Source organism: Xylaria bambusicola (genome assembly GCF_022495145.1).
Source record: "Xylaria bambusicola strain CBS 139988 unplaced genomic scaffold F5B22scaffold_24, whole genome shotgun sequence".
Classification (NCBI taxonomy): domain Eukaryota; kingdom Fungi; phylum Ascomycota; class Sordariomycetes; order Xylariales; family Xylariaceae; genus Xylaria; species Xylaria bambusicola.
In genome coordinates, this window is record NW_025953577.1 from 172,437 (window position 1) to 184,849 (window position 12,413).

General features: G+C 50.1%; 4 protein-coding genes across 4 annotated transcripts; 1 reads left to right on the plus strand and 3 right to left on the minus strand.

Annotated features, from left to right (window-relative positions):
• Nucleotides 1–460: 460 nt before the first annotated feature.
• Nucleotides 461–2,370, minus strand: F5B22DRAFT_647112 (putative MFS phospholipid transporter; the record flags this gene model as incomplete). Its single annotated transcript, XM_047978823.1, has 6 exons — nucleotides 461–1,165; nucleotides 1,223–1,587; nucleotides 1,639–1,657; nucleotides 1,714–1,881; nucleotides 1,983–2,084; nucleotides 2,185–2,370. The coding sequence occupies 6 exons, from the start codon at nucleotides 2,368–2,370 to the stop codon at nucleotides 461–463; spliced, it is 1,545 nt and encodes a 514-aa protein (XP_047830226.1).
• A 2,438-nt stretch (nucleotides 2,371–4,808) lies between these two features.
• Nucleotides 4,809–6,059, plus strand: F5B22DRAFT_209144 (Spherulation-specific family 4-domain-containing protein). The gene has a single exon (XM_047969661.1). It carries the CDS (start codon nucleotides 5,093–5,095, stop codon nucleotides 5,927–5,929), a length of 837 nt encoding a protein of 278 aa, XP_047830227.1. The 5' UTR covers nucleotides 4,809–5,092; the 3' UTR covers nucleotides 5,930–6,059.
• Nucleotides 6,060–6,499: 440 nt separating this feature from the next.
• Nucleotides 6,500–7,693, minus strand: F5B22DRAFT_209074 (peroxisomal biogenesis factor 11). Its single transcript, XM_047969660.1, has 3 exons — nucleotides 7,612–7,693; nucleotides 6,887–7,556; nucleotides 6,500–6,793 (listed from the first exon to the last, which is right to left on the minus strand). Exons 2-3 carry the CDS (start codon nucleotides 7,441–7,443, stop codon nucleotides 6,631–6,633), a joined length of 720 nt encoding a protein of 239 aa, XP_047830228.1. The 5' UTR covers nucleotides 7,444–7,556; nucleotides 7,612–7,693; the 3' UTR covers nucleotides 6,500–6,630.
• Nucleotides 7,694–9,243: 1,550 nt separating this feature from the next.
• On the minus strand, nucleotides 9,244–11,379 carry F5B22DRAFT_209176 (phosphoribosyl pyrophosphokinase). The gene is made up of 4 exons (XM_047969662.1): nucleotides 10,771–11,379; nucleotides 10,196–10,706; nucleotides 9,848–10,061; nucleotides 9,244–9,795 (listed from the first exon to the last, which is right to left on the minus strand). The coding sequence occupies exons 1-4, from the start codon at nucleotides 10,988–10,990 to the stop codon at nucleotides 9,415–9,417; spliced, it is 1,326 nt and encodes a 441-aa protein (XP_047830229.1). The 5' UTR covers nucleotides 10,991–11,379; the 3' UTR covers nucleotides 9,244–9,414.
• Between the last annotated feature and the right edge of the window lie 1,034 nt (nucleotides 11,380–12,413).

Here is a 12,413-nt window from a genome sequence, read left to right on the forward strand (position 1 = left end):
AGGTAGGTATTGCCTTGTATTTGGAGAGTTCGTGTTGCACTATATGAGCTTTCGGTAACATGTAGATATACAATTTACAAGCTGACGTTGTCTTGAGATACAATAACTGTGACTACATTATGCCAAGCTAAATTGGAATTGAGAGACACTCATGTGCCAGTACTAGTAGCTAGCCGCTATTAAGTGCGGATATTTCGCTCAGGTTGGTATACCCAAGTAGTTGCACCAAGGAGGCAATTTTTAGTTCCATCGTAACTATGTTTTTTTTTCTTATTCATGTACGAAGGCGGATATCACCACTCAACATCACGAAATGTGGGATGAAAAATGACATGACGCTTGATACAGATTGCGCAGAATTTGAACTTTCTCACGGAACCCGTTTGTTGGATCTAAAGGGGCTAAGCCAACGCAAATATAGGCAAGACTTTCAAGATCTAAATAATCAACAACCCCGAATCTAGTCCTTTTGTTGCACTGCTGTCTCTTGCGGAAGCGTGTCGATGCTTTCTCCCGCCTTGAGACCGAGCTGGCGCACATCCCACCCGTTGGCGGTCAGGTACTCGCGGAACTTCTCGTCTTCGAGAGTGATCGTATCCTGGCCAACGTTGGGCAAGCAGAAGAAGGCGAGAGCTGCTGCAAAAATGCACAATGAAGAACTGACGAAAAAGGGGTATTGGTAATAAGCCGTGTTGTCGGAGCTGCCGCCTGCTGCGGAGATATAGGGGAAGACGTAGACGCCCACAAAGGCACCGATTTTGCCAATTGCCGCAGCAATTCCGTAGTACTGACCTCGTACTCCGGTCGCGCAAGTTTTAGCAGCCAACAGGCCAATATTGTTTCCTGGGCCTAGTTCACCGAGACTCAAAAATATACCGTAGACAACGACGAAACCGCCAATGACGCTGGGCTGGGATAGCTTGGCATAAGTTCCGGCCATGATGAAACCTACAATCGACTGGGCAACGAAACCGAGAATCAAAGTGTAGCGGGGTCCTAGACAGTCGCTGATAGGAGCTCCAATCATTGTTCCAGGAATGTAGAACAAGTTGATGACCACGTTCCATCCGAATACGGTTGTCAAAGGAGCCTTCGAACCATCTGCCCTGCCGTAAATGTTGGCGAGAATAGGCGTAGAATATAAGCCGAAAGCATAGGTAGAGAACTATGAAGTAGGTAAGCCTATGGGCTACCCTAAATCCTGGAAAAGGGTGTGACTCACATCGTAGACGAACCAGATGAGACTAACAATGAATAGACGGAAGCCATAGAACTTGAGGACCAGTTTATAGGGTGTGCGGGCATTCTTCATCGAATTTCGAGAGAATTCCTCGGGCTCCTTCAATTTCAAACGTAGCACGAACAAGACAAGCGGAAAGACAACACCGATACCCAGGCTTGTTCGCCAGATAGTACCGAAGTACCTGTTCTTAGCCGCAGCGGCCACAACATATGGAACGAATGCTCCAATGACGAATCCCCAGTCAATCGTCGAGTTGGTGAACAGGATGAACCACCTGTTCCGTGTTCCTCCTTTGAGCTCACCAGTTGACTCGGCGCAGCTTACACTGCCGGCAGGATACTCGCCTAAATAGGGTCTTAGTAGATTTCGCTACATTTCGTTGTGCTTCTTCTTACCTCCAATGCCAATACCGACCTGAATGTTGGATTAGTTTATAGGCGCATCATAATAGCGTGTAACGAGTAACTTACAAAGAATCGCCATGCTACTAAGATGTTGAACATGCCAATCGGGTCACCATGGTAATAGGAACCAGCGGCAAGGGCCGTGAAGACGATAAGGATGATCGTAGAGATCAGAAGCGAGTTCGTTCGAGACCACCGATCAGCAGTATATCCAAAGACTAGTTGGCCAACGACCTGTTGCATGTGGATTCGATGGTCAGTCAAGCCAGGCGACTCACGTAAACTACGGATATCGAGTGGTGAGCGGTAGGTAGGTGGGGTGGAGTAGGACGTACAGTTCCAGCAAATGCGATAGCTGACACAACTTTGGCTGCCTGTGAGTTGTCATACAGGTCGCCATATTGGTAGCTGAGGACAGTGTTCACGGAGCCAATGACCTATGGAAGTGATGACTTATTAGCCGGCCGGGACCAATCCGACTAGAGGCGCACCGTCGAAAGGGAGGAGACGAGGAGTTAAGAGGCCGGATGAACGCACGTTGTTGATGTAACCGTCGGAAAAGAGACCTGCGCCGCAAGCTAGGACGGGCCAGATAGCCTCAGAGAAGGGCTTCTGGTCAATGGGCGGCAGTCCAGCCGAGGCTTCGGAGTCGAGGCTGTGAGGCGCAGGCGCAGGCGCATCGGCGGCGACCTGCTGTTCTCCAGTCTCCTTGTCCCCCGACATCATCTGCTGTTCCCTTTTGTTACTTGGAAGCTAGGAATCAATTACGTATTAAAGATTAGGTATAGAAAAGCCGAGTCGACAATCTAAACGAAGGTCAAGCAAGCGGAGCCCAAGATGACTACCTAGGTTGGGAATCTTCACGAGACAGTCCCTGAGAGGAACTTGGAAAGAAGGGAGGCATGCGTCGCGAGGAAGTTGGCGTCCTTATCTATTTACGTACGAAGTAGGGGACTTAGATAAACTTTCTTTTCCCATCGCTCGTTTCCCCTGGCTCTGTTGAAGTTACGTAGCTCCCCAAAGGCGTAAGCAACTGCTTCTTTGGGCAAGTTGTCTAACTTACCTGAGATAAGTAAATGGTAAATCCATGTCTCTCGGAAGACCTACTTCGTACCTCAACCTACGTGCCTCTAGACTTACAGTAGTGCGATATTGTGATCACTCCTACGAGTAGATAGGGAATTTAAATCACTGTAGGTACCTACTTACGTACCTGTGGACCTGCTATCCAAAGGTATCAATTACACCATGCGAACAAATCACCCACTGTTGAGTTCAATCGATGCAATTGCCAACTTTCGTAGTCGTCAGCTAACTACATACGTACGTAGGAGTATTGCAAGTTGCAACTTCGAAGCACCGTGGTCTTGCTCTTCTCTTGCATGCCTTCTTCCTTTTGTAACCGAAAGCTAGCGCGTTCAAGGTTAGAACGGGGATGCAGTGATCCCAACGCCAGCCGGGAAAGATGTGGAGGTGACAGGGACATGGCCTGTCAGTCCGCTACATAGTTTTGTTGGTTGTTGTCTGCAGCTGAATCTTTACCTAGGTAGTAGGAAGAGGCCCTACTTACATGTGTACAAGTCCATCTACGTACAGATAGGCAGCAGGTCTTCCTAGGTATCTATCTGAGAATAAATAATTACTAGATAGTCACCTTCCTGTCTTCCCGTTGGAGGCACTCGACGATGAAATTAGGGATGCCATAGTTGGATAAGATTTTGAGCGGCGAGACATGCCTTGATCTGAAGCATCAAGCTTAGGTAGGTAGTATTTGACATACATACCAATCCGATAACTACCCTCGTGACCCATGACCAATTCTCGAAGCTCCGGAACGCTGTACCTACATGTACATACCTACTTCTACCTACTTGTACATGTATGAAGCGCGTCCTGGGGGCACGCTGACCTATGGGAAGCCGTCGATTGACCCCGTGCTGATTGATTTTACATAGTATTTGGTAGGTACGTGCCGTATCTAATTTCATGGTCACAGCAGAATCCAACCCATGAGCTTCCTTCGTAATTATCGAGAAGCGCTGTGTTGTCATTCGATCTTCGGCTCCCGGTGGCTTGCCAGACTGCCGAGCGTGTCCAGGCATAGAACAAGCTTTCTGAACTCTGGGCAGGCCGCTACGCGGCTTCTGACTGGCATGGCATCGAGGTGTGCCGCTTCAGCTGACCCGAGCTGTTTTGGCTGCATCTCGGTGTGTGATTTGACCAGGGCTGGAATGCATACTAGGAGTTTGTTTGAAGGTGACAGCTCGCGCCTTGTCGTCAACTTCCAAAAAAGATTCAGCATTGCTTGCTCTTGTAACTTTATGAGATGAGCGACACGTGGAACTACGGATAACCAGCGTCGTGAAGGAAGCTAACCACTGCTGCAGAGTAGCGCAAATTAGTGTGCATGTGGTGAGTCCGCCATGGATGCTCGGCATCACCGAAGGCTTTGATGCTGCGGCATCCCCTCTCGAACACGTGAATAGGGATCAATCTACTGTACAGTCGTTATTGATGACTGTACGTCCCGCACGATAGTATGTTAGCTCACACGTGGCGGAATGAGGGAGATTTGGGAACCGAAGTGCGTACCTAATGCATTGGTATGGCAACAACAGGCTGAATCACAGTCTAAACTACAAAGCCTTGGTGAAAAAGAATAAGCGAATAAATTCATGAAACCGCATGTTTACTGTTTGAACAGGTGAGCGATGCCAATCATCATCATCATCCTAGCGATCAAGTACCAGTATGATCGAGATTACTGTCTATTACATCCAGCGAATTGTTCTGTTGTTCTGGAACCATATAAACGTCTTATCCACCGCAATGCTCAACATGCAACCTCTGGCAGCTCTGGCTTAAGACCCGTTTGATGAGGCTCAAGGGCAGTCGTTGGGCTTGGGGCCCAGAGCTTTCGATAGCCTCCGTACCATGTAATAGATCGACACTTGTCCCGTGCAGTACTGACCGTGTAGGAGATCTCACCTCTGCTCATCCAGATCGTCTTATCCAATTTTGACACATCTCCCAGCTAGCCACTGGCTGGGCGGCATCTCGGCACCTACTCAATATGGACATACTAACAACGATGAAACAATGTTTCATCAGCCATGCGTACACTACTGTATTCTAACCATTACTACATACCTTATGTAGGTAGTATGTAAGTATGTGAACAGGTGCCCAAGTCGATAGACTAGTACCCCGGATTATCATGCGACAGAGGAATTCGGCCTATCTTTAATAATAGCGACAGCCCACGGCCAAGTTCATGCGTTCGTCATCGCCGAACGCCACATGCTGAGATGGCGGTCCTTCTCATAACGTGGTGTATAAAGCCAGACTGTCTGCCATGAAATGACTTACGGAGTACTGTGCCTATTATCTCGCGTCCACGACCAGTGTCACCACCTATCGATCCGTGACCACACCTCACGCAAAGATGTCTCTCCTCCGCGTAGCCGCGTCAGCGCTCCTAGCAGCCTCATCAGTCGCCGCAACAGGCGTGCTCCTCCCGCTCTACGTTTATCCATCAGCAGAGTACAACGACGGCGCAGCGAACTGGAAGCCTGTGGTCGACGCCGCGGCCGCTACCTCCAGTGTTCCCTGGCTCGTCGTGGTGAACCCCGCTGACGGGCCCGGCGGTACCGGCCTTCCCGGCAACGACGACGTGAACTACGTCTCAGGGCTGACGCAGCTGAACGCACTCGCCAACGTGCAGACGATTGGATACGTGCATACGGAGTACGGCACCTCGTCCATGGACGTACTACAGTCCAATATCACGAAGTGGGCGAGCTGGGGCAGTGGCAGCAGTGACACCGCGGTGCAGGGGATATTCTTCGACGAGTCGAGCACGAACTCCTTCGAGTATCTCAACACAGCCACCACATTCGCGCGGACGGCCTTCGGGAATCAGCAGATCACGACAGTATGCAACTTCGGATCCGCAGTGAAAGCGACCGAGTTCTACACCATCTGCGACGTCGTGATCGTCTTCGAGAGCGCGCTGAACGACCCCAACTACCCCGTGTACGAGAGCACGACGACCATTGTGGCGAACACACCTGACGCCGGATACCACGACCAGGCTGCCGTCATCGTGCACGATTACGTCGGCACTTCCGCCGACGGCCGCACTGCGGATACGACGCTGCTGCGGACGTATATTCAGGAGGCGAGGGATACTGACCTGGGCTGGGTGTATTTCTGCTCGGGAGGTTACAACAGCATTACGACTAGCCCTGCTACCGTTGCTGCATTGGCTTCTGCATTTTAGATGTTCTCTGTTAGACTAAGGCATATATCTAGGTATTTACTAACTTACCTATTCAACTATCTCTAGTTAGGTAAAAGACTGAAGAAAAACAAAAGCATATGTTCAAGTTAGACTTGTCCACGGGGAAATGCTGTGCCTATCCAAAGCCACCTAGCAGCATCGGTGGCACCGTATAGCACGGTAAGACCAGGCGGGCCCGACTATTTATCACTTGAAAGGATATCTATTTTGAACATGTAAACAAAAAAAAGAAAAATTATCAATTCATAGAGATAGCTCCATCACAGCCTGATGACTGGATAGATAGATAGATAAATAGCTTGGAACAGGAACTCCGTCTCTCGCTGTTTCCGACCATTCCCGCCTCCTCTCTCCCGGTATTTGTACATGTAACATCTTTTAAAACCGACGCTGCTGTGGTCCTGAGCTCGCACCTCATCCTCCTCTTTCATAGAGCACAGAGCGAGTGTTTAAATAATGCCTAGTGGCTCTTGCACGCTGTTGAAAATAGCATGCCGTGTTCTTTTCGACTACTAGTTCGCCGCGATATATGTGGATATCAAAATATTCCGCAGCTGCTTATCGGCGTGATGTAACTAACGCATCACGGTCCTTCCTTCGAGACTCCTCGTAACCCAGATTAGCACTCCTCATTCACTCAACGCGCTCTCCTCATCTCCCACTCAGATGCTGGTCCTCATCTACGCCGTCTTCTTCCATTGGTTGTAGATGCCAATCAAACTGCTGACCGTACCGGCGAGACCGACAAAGCCGTCGTCGAAGCTGGTCCAGCCAAGACCCGAGGTTGGGACCGTGAGATCGCACAGATCGGAGATGAGCTGGAGTTGGCTGGCATAACGCTCGCTAGATATTCGAGATATGTTAGACTCGTTTTCAATAGGACCTGCGTAGATAGATTGAAGCCCGCGAAGACAGGACGAATGAAGAGAAACTTACCGCGCAATCTTCTTAGCCTCTACCACACCCTCGCCCTCCTTCAAATCGACCTTAGCCTCGCGCTGACGTAACTGATTCAGCGTGTACAGCTGCGCGACAACGGAGCAAGCCAGTCCGATGGCCCAGAAGCGGTACGCCTCCCTACCAGCACGCTTCGCGCCGTCCCAAGCCTTGATGTTCAGCGCGGTGGGCACGGTGAGCGCGTCGCCGGTCAGGTAGCCGGCGTATCCGATCTGGCGGCCGAGGGCGAGGTACTTGAGGACGGCGTCGCCGCCGGCGTTCTTGGTGGTGAGCGAGTCGAAGGCGACGGCGGCGGCCTTGATGTGCTCGACGTTCTTGCCGACGCGCAGCAGCTTGCGCGTCGACCCGAACGACTTCTTGATGGCGTCGTAGGGCGCGATCTCGGCCCGCGTCGCGTTCGTCCGCAGGAGATACCACGAGTAGAACCGCGCGAAGTACTGCAGGAGACGCAGGACCTTGTCGCGGCCCACCGTCGTCGCGACGAACTTGAGGTAGTGCGACACCGAGGGGTGGTAGATGAGAGCGTCGGCGACCATTTTGGGCGAAGACGTTTCCTTCTTTGCCTGTTCTTCTCGTTCTTTTCTCTCCTCGTCTTTCCTTCTGGCTTATCTGGTCCTGATCGAGGGCAACGAAACCCGGAGGGGTGTCTCTATTGAGAGGAGGGGTTAATTGATGTACGAAGAACGTCCCGACCAATTACGTGCAAGGATATTCAACCAGCTCGGCAATTGTTCACTTCTTCGATTGTCTGTCTTGCAAGTGAAGGCGCGAAACGAGGAATGGGATGTGACGCCTAAGTACGTGGCACAAAGAACAGTATCGCGGCAAGGGAACGTAGCGGGTTAAGGGACCGGTTATCGCAGCTAACCTAGGTCTGCTAGGTCTAGGCACATACAGTATGTACACTAGATGCAGCAATGTCGTCAGCTTAATGCAAGACAGAGCCGCTAGTTTGAATGGGAGCGCGAGAAGAAACGTACCGAGTGTGTGTGTTGTGCGTGTGTTGGGAATCGGCAAAACCTGTAGCTGTGATGACAGGTTGTAAAGTTACGACAAATGCTTACCCAGGTAAAAAGGGACGAAGTCGTGGCGGGTGTGATTGATTACTTACATACATTAATCGGCTTGTCTCAGAGTCACGAGAAACCGTCAGCACATGCCGAGGTTCTTGGGCCGGTGGATTGCATTGCCTACCAGGTAGCTCGGTCGGGAATTCTGGCTGGCAGTGGCCCCTTCAACGCAGTACCTAGTCGGTCAATCCTCCCCATTTAGCAAATTCTGGAACCGGCCATCTTTACCTACCCTATTTGTCCAATCCTGGCCAGTTATCTGGGGTACTGGGGTAAGCTAATAGCAGAGCTAGCCCTTGGGTCTTACTTAGCAGATGACGATGCAGGAGTTTGCGTTACCTTTAGCTGCCTCAGGCTGAAGGGCCTCCATCTGTAACTGTGAACAAGCCTGGTTACTTCAATTAATTATTACGTACATGAAAAAGTAGGTGAGAACTGAATGGGTTACTAAACTACCTATATCATAAGACTACACATACCTATATATATATATGTGTGTGTGTGTGTGTGTGTGTGTGCTTAGTTTAAGGATAACCGTAAAAAAACGCGCTTTATTATATACTATCTCCTGCCTCCTGACATAGGCTATTCTTGGTCATAGTACAGTACATTGTCATTAGAAAGACATAGATCAATCCAGGAGATGATAGGTAGAAACGGTTGTTCATCAGTAAGCTTTTTTTTTGCATTTATAATATGTATGGTTACCAGGTGCTCCTAGATAATGTTCACCCTTCATCCTCGGGACGATCGCCGGCTGCATATTCAGACGGAGTCGCTCGTCAGAGTGACATAATTCCCCCTTCATTTTTGCATTCGTGGTAAAAGATTCTATACTCACTGCATCTCAATTCTTCCAATGTCCATGTGCTGCGACTCCGGTGGGAGCAAAGATTGGTCGAATTTAGATTTAGAGGCATCACTGGAATCGAGATCACAATAGGTTGTGTAGCATGTGCATATATCTAATTGAGGTACGCTCGTCTAGCAAACCTCTCAAACATTCTACAACCGAGATGACATATCTCGAGGTTGTAATATGCAGTGTTCGAGTCATTCCCAGCCAAGCACGTCCATGACGATGCCTCGAAGCCATGAAGGCAACATCTCCAGGCACGAACGAGGAGGTGACCGCATCACACGTTTGCTCTTACCTTAATAAATTCTCATACCTCTAACCATATTATATCAGCCCCTGTTACGAGGTATGTCGGTAACCTTAATTAAGGACGAGGTCAAAACAGGAAAGGGAAACATGCGCCGGCGACGATTTCCCGAGAAAGCGAAAATTTTCCGCTCGGCGCCAAAAGACCACGGAAAGCCTTATCTCCAGCCTGTGTGGTACCGATAGTATATAGTGGCGCGTACCGTAGAAAGCCAGCCACCTATCGAGTTACAGCGAATTCAAATTAAATAGACATGGTGTCCACCAATACTTCAATCGTATTGAAATAGGACGCTGATTGATTCGCCGTGGTGAATGCGACGGATAGCCTCGGCAAAGATCGGCGACACGTCCAACACATCTAGTTTTTGACAAGCCTTCCGGTGTTCGTCCTGAGGAACCGAATTGGTCACCACAATCTTATCAATAGCTGAAAGATTGATGCGCTGAATCGCATCACCGCTGAACACACCATGGGTAATCAGAGCATAGACGACGGTTGCGCGTTCCTTTCTCAGAAGCTTAGCGGCCCGAGTGATGGTATTGGCCGTATCGACCAGGTCGTCGATTAGGATACAGACACGGTTGGCAACATTGCCTACCAGCATCATGGTGGCATTCTGTCTGTCTGTAATGCGCGTGGGTCGTCGTTCCTGGGGGGTTGATTAAGTTTCGCGTCACTCAAAAGGTAGGTCACCATCTTACCTTGTGAATGAGGGCAAAGTCCATCCCAAGACTATCGGCGATAGCGGTAGCCCGCTTGGCGCCACCTGCATCCGGACTCACAATAACGGCGTCCCTGAAATCCGGGATATTCTGTTGAATATAACGCTGGAGCAAAGGCCGGCCGTACAAGTTGTCCATGGGGATGTCAAAAAACCCTTGGTACTGGGGGTCGTGAAGATCCAACGCAACCACGCTAGTGCACCGTCAGTTGTCATCCATCTCTACGAGATGTTGAATTGTAGAATTTGATATCAAATTGCACGAGCCTTTGCGGTATAGGAATTCAAATGGTAATCCGTGTGTAAAGGTAGACCGGGTGATACATACTGATCTGCGCCAGCACACGTGAGGAGATCTGCCACCAGAGTACCTGCCTGTGCAACCCACCGCTTGTAGCCTGGCTTCGCTTGAAATGTGCTTACGAGTGCAGGGTTCTGCAAATCATGGGTGGTGAAGCTCTGTGTATGCATCGCCGTAAGACCAGGGCGGGCCGGAAGGGGTGTAATATTCAAAGGCGGGTCACTGCTCGTAGAACTCTCGCCGTTAGAACGAGATGTTCCATTCGCCAGTCCCTGACCATTTCCGTTAGTGAGAGAAGTCCTACTCATAACTCTCGCCAAGTCGGTATCCTTGTTGAAACTCGGGGTCTTGAGGATGCCAGGACCCGGCGTAGCAGGAACGCTTTCGAAGGTGTACTTGTCCTTGGGAACCTCCATCGGGGGTTTCGACAGTGGAGCGCCGGCCTTGTTGTAGGGGAGGTCAGGCTGCCGTGAGTAGGGAAACAAAGGAAGAACTGCAGTGACTCGCTTGGCAGATCCAATCTTGCATGCAGAGATCACTAGATAGGAGGTCAATGCTAAATTCTCCGCATAACAACGCGGCGTCGGTTATAGATCACGTACTGATGCAGAGTTCCATGAGGTGGTCGTTCACCGAACCGCCTCCGGACTGAATGATGAAGACATCTTTGCCGCGAACGGAATCTTTGATTTCGCAGCGCGTCTCACCAACGGAGAATTTGCTCAGCGTGCGGTTGCTAACCGGCAAGCCAAGAATATTACAGATGTTCTCGGTCAAGACCGGGTGGGAGTTCCCGCCAAGAATGACGATGTTTCGAACCATGTTGGATGGGGCTTCCTGCAACAAAGCGTAGCGCTAGCTGGTTGAGAGGGCAAGAGGACAACTTCAGTGTCAACCCGATGAGAGGCAAGAGGGCAGAAACAATGACGTCCTACCAAAGGCTCTACGGGCCAATTGGAGGAACTGACTGAGGGAGGGTATCGGTATGATAAATTTTGTACAGAACAGCCAATTGCTTGAAGAGTTAAGGCTGGCTGAAGACCGAGGAAATCCCTGTTGCTCCGATCGCGGTGACTGAGAGAAAAGCCGAGCTCGACAGCTGTACGAGGTTCAACCTGGGGAAGACGGACGAAACTGGTAGATTCCGCCTGAGGGGAGCGGTGCGGGGGGATTTGGATTCAAATGTGTGTTAAAGGAGAATCATGTTGAATGCGTGCTATGAATCATGGCAGTTGGATGAAGAGCCTTTATCAGTTGACGTTGGACGGGGAGGAAAGGAAAAAAAAAAAAAAGCAGGGTTGATTAACAGAGGCGGACCGTAATGGCTAGCGACTGAGTGGAATAGCTAATGGTGAGGGGACCCACTTCCTCCTCCGCGGGGCTCTTTTTTATTTCAAGTGAGACAAACTAGACGCACTAGACTAGCCGACACGGCGACAGCACGAATGGAAGGCAATGGCTTTAGGTATGTAGCAATCAATGGATGATGGATGGGATGGCACGGGCAAGGAAAAACTCTTAACAGCAGACAGAGAGACAGACGGACAGAGACCAGACTGTACTGTACTATACTGTACTATATATGCACGCTTACTTCCTCTTATGCGACCCTGTAATTGCCGCGCCGCCGCCGCCGCCGCCCGTTATAACCCGCCGTTGATGAGGACGTTGGATGACCAGCCAGGCCACGGTCACTGGCCACGAGACTTGCTGCACTAGGAAGCTTCTCCCTTGTCGTCCATGCACTATAACGCCACTGCTTGCTGCACACTACTGTGCTAGGCCATCGCCTCCTGCACTCCGGTTTCCACCGGTCTCTGACCGTGCTCATAACCGACGTGAGAAACAAGAACATGCAGATAAGATACCTGTATCCAAGTACAGGTATTGGTACATAGGTACTTACTGTCTGGATCATGGCGGATCTAGAATACCTACATATGTACTTAGGTGACAAACCACACCAAACACCTAATCTTGGGTACGGCGGTTATGCTGTGGCAGTACTGTAGAACGTAGAACGCAGCATACCGTAGGTCAGTCATCCCACACCGCTCACTGTGGGAAATGTGACATTACCTACATACAATGAAAACCCTGCAGTTAAGAAGAAAAAGATCGAGAAGGTCGAACAGAGTTGAGGTGCCTATTGGCTTATAAAATTGCGACAAATCATTCAGTTCCACGCCGGATCACCATATCAGCCTGCGTCACCGGTGTCGCCATGAACCAGGAAATCAGATGC

Bases quoted from the DNA above. Each gene is read 5' to 3' on its own strand.
- F5B22DRAFT_209144 (XM_047969661.1), top strand. From the start codon at position 5,093: ATGTCTCTCCTCCGCGTAGCCGCGTCAGCGCTCCTAGCAGCCTCATCA.
- F5B22DRAFT_209176 (XM_047969662.1), bottom strand. From the start codon at position 10,990: ATGGTTCGAAACATCGTCATTCTTGGCGGGAACTCCCACCCGGTCTTG. The intron at 10,707-10,770 runs GTACGTGATCTA...CCTCCTATCTAG, and splicing joins CCTCATGGAACTCTGCATCA to TGATCTCTGCATGCAAGATT. The intron at 9,796-9,847 runs GTAAGATGGTGA...TCAACCCCCCAG, and splicing joins ACTTTGCCCTCATTCACAAG to GAACGACGACCCACGCGCAT.
- F5B22DRAFT_209074 (XM_047969660.1), bottom strand. From the start codon at position 7,443: ATGGTCGCCGACGCTCTCATCTACCACCCCTCGGTGTCGCACTACCTC. The intron at 6,794-6,886 runs GTAAGTTTCTCT...TCGAATATCTAG, and splicing joins GAGGCTAAGAAGATTGCGCG to CGAGCGTTATGCCAGCCAAC.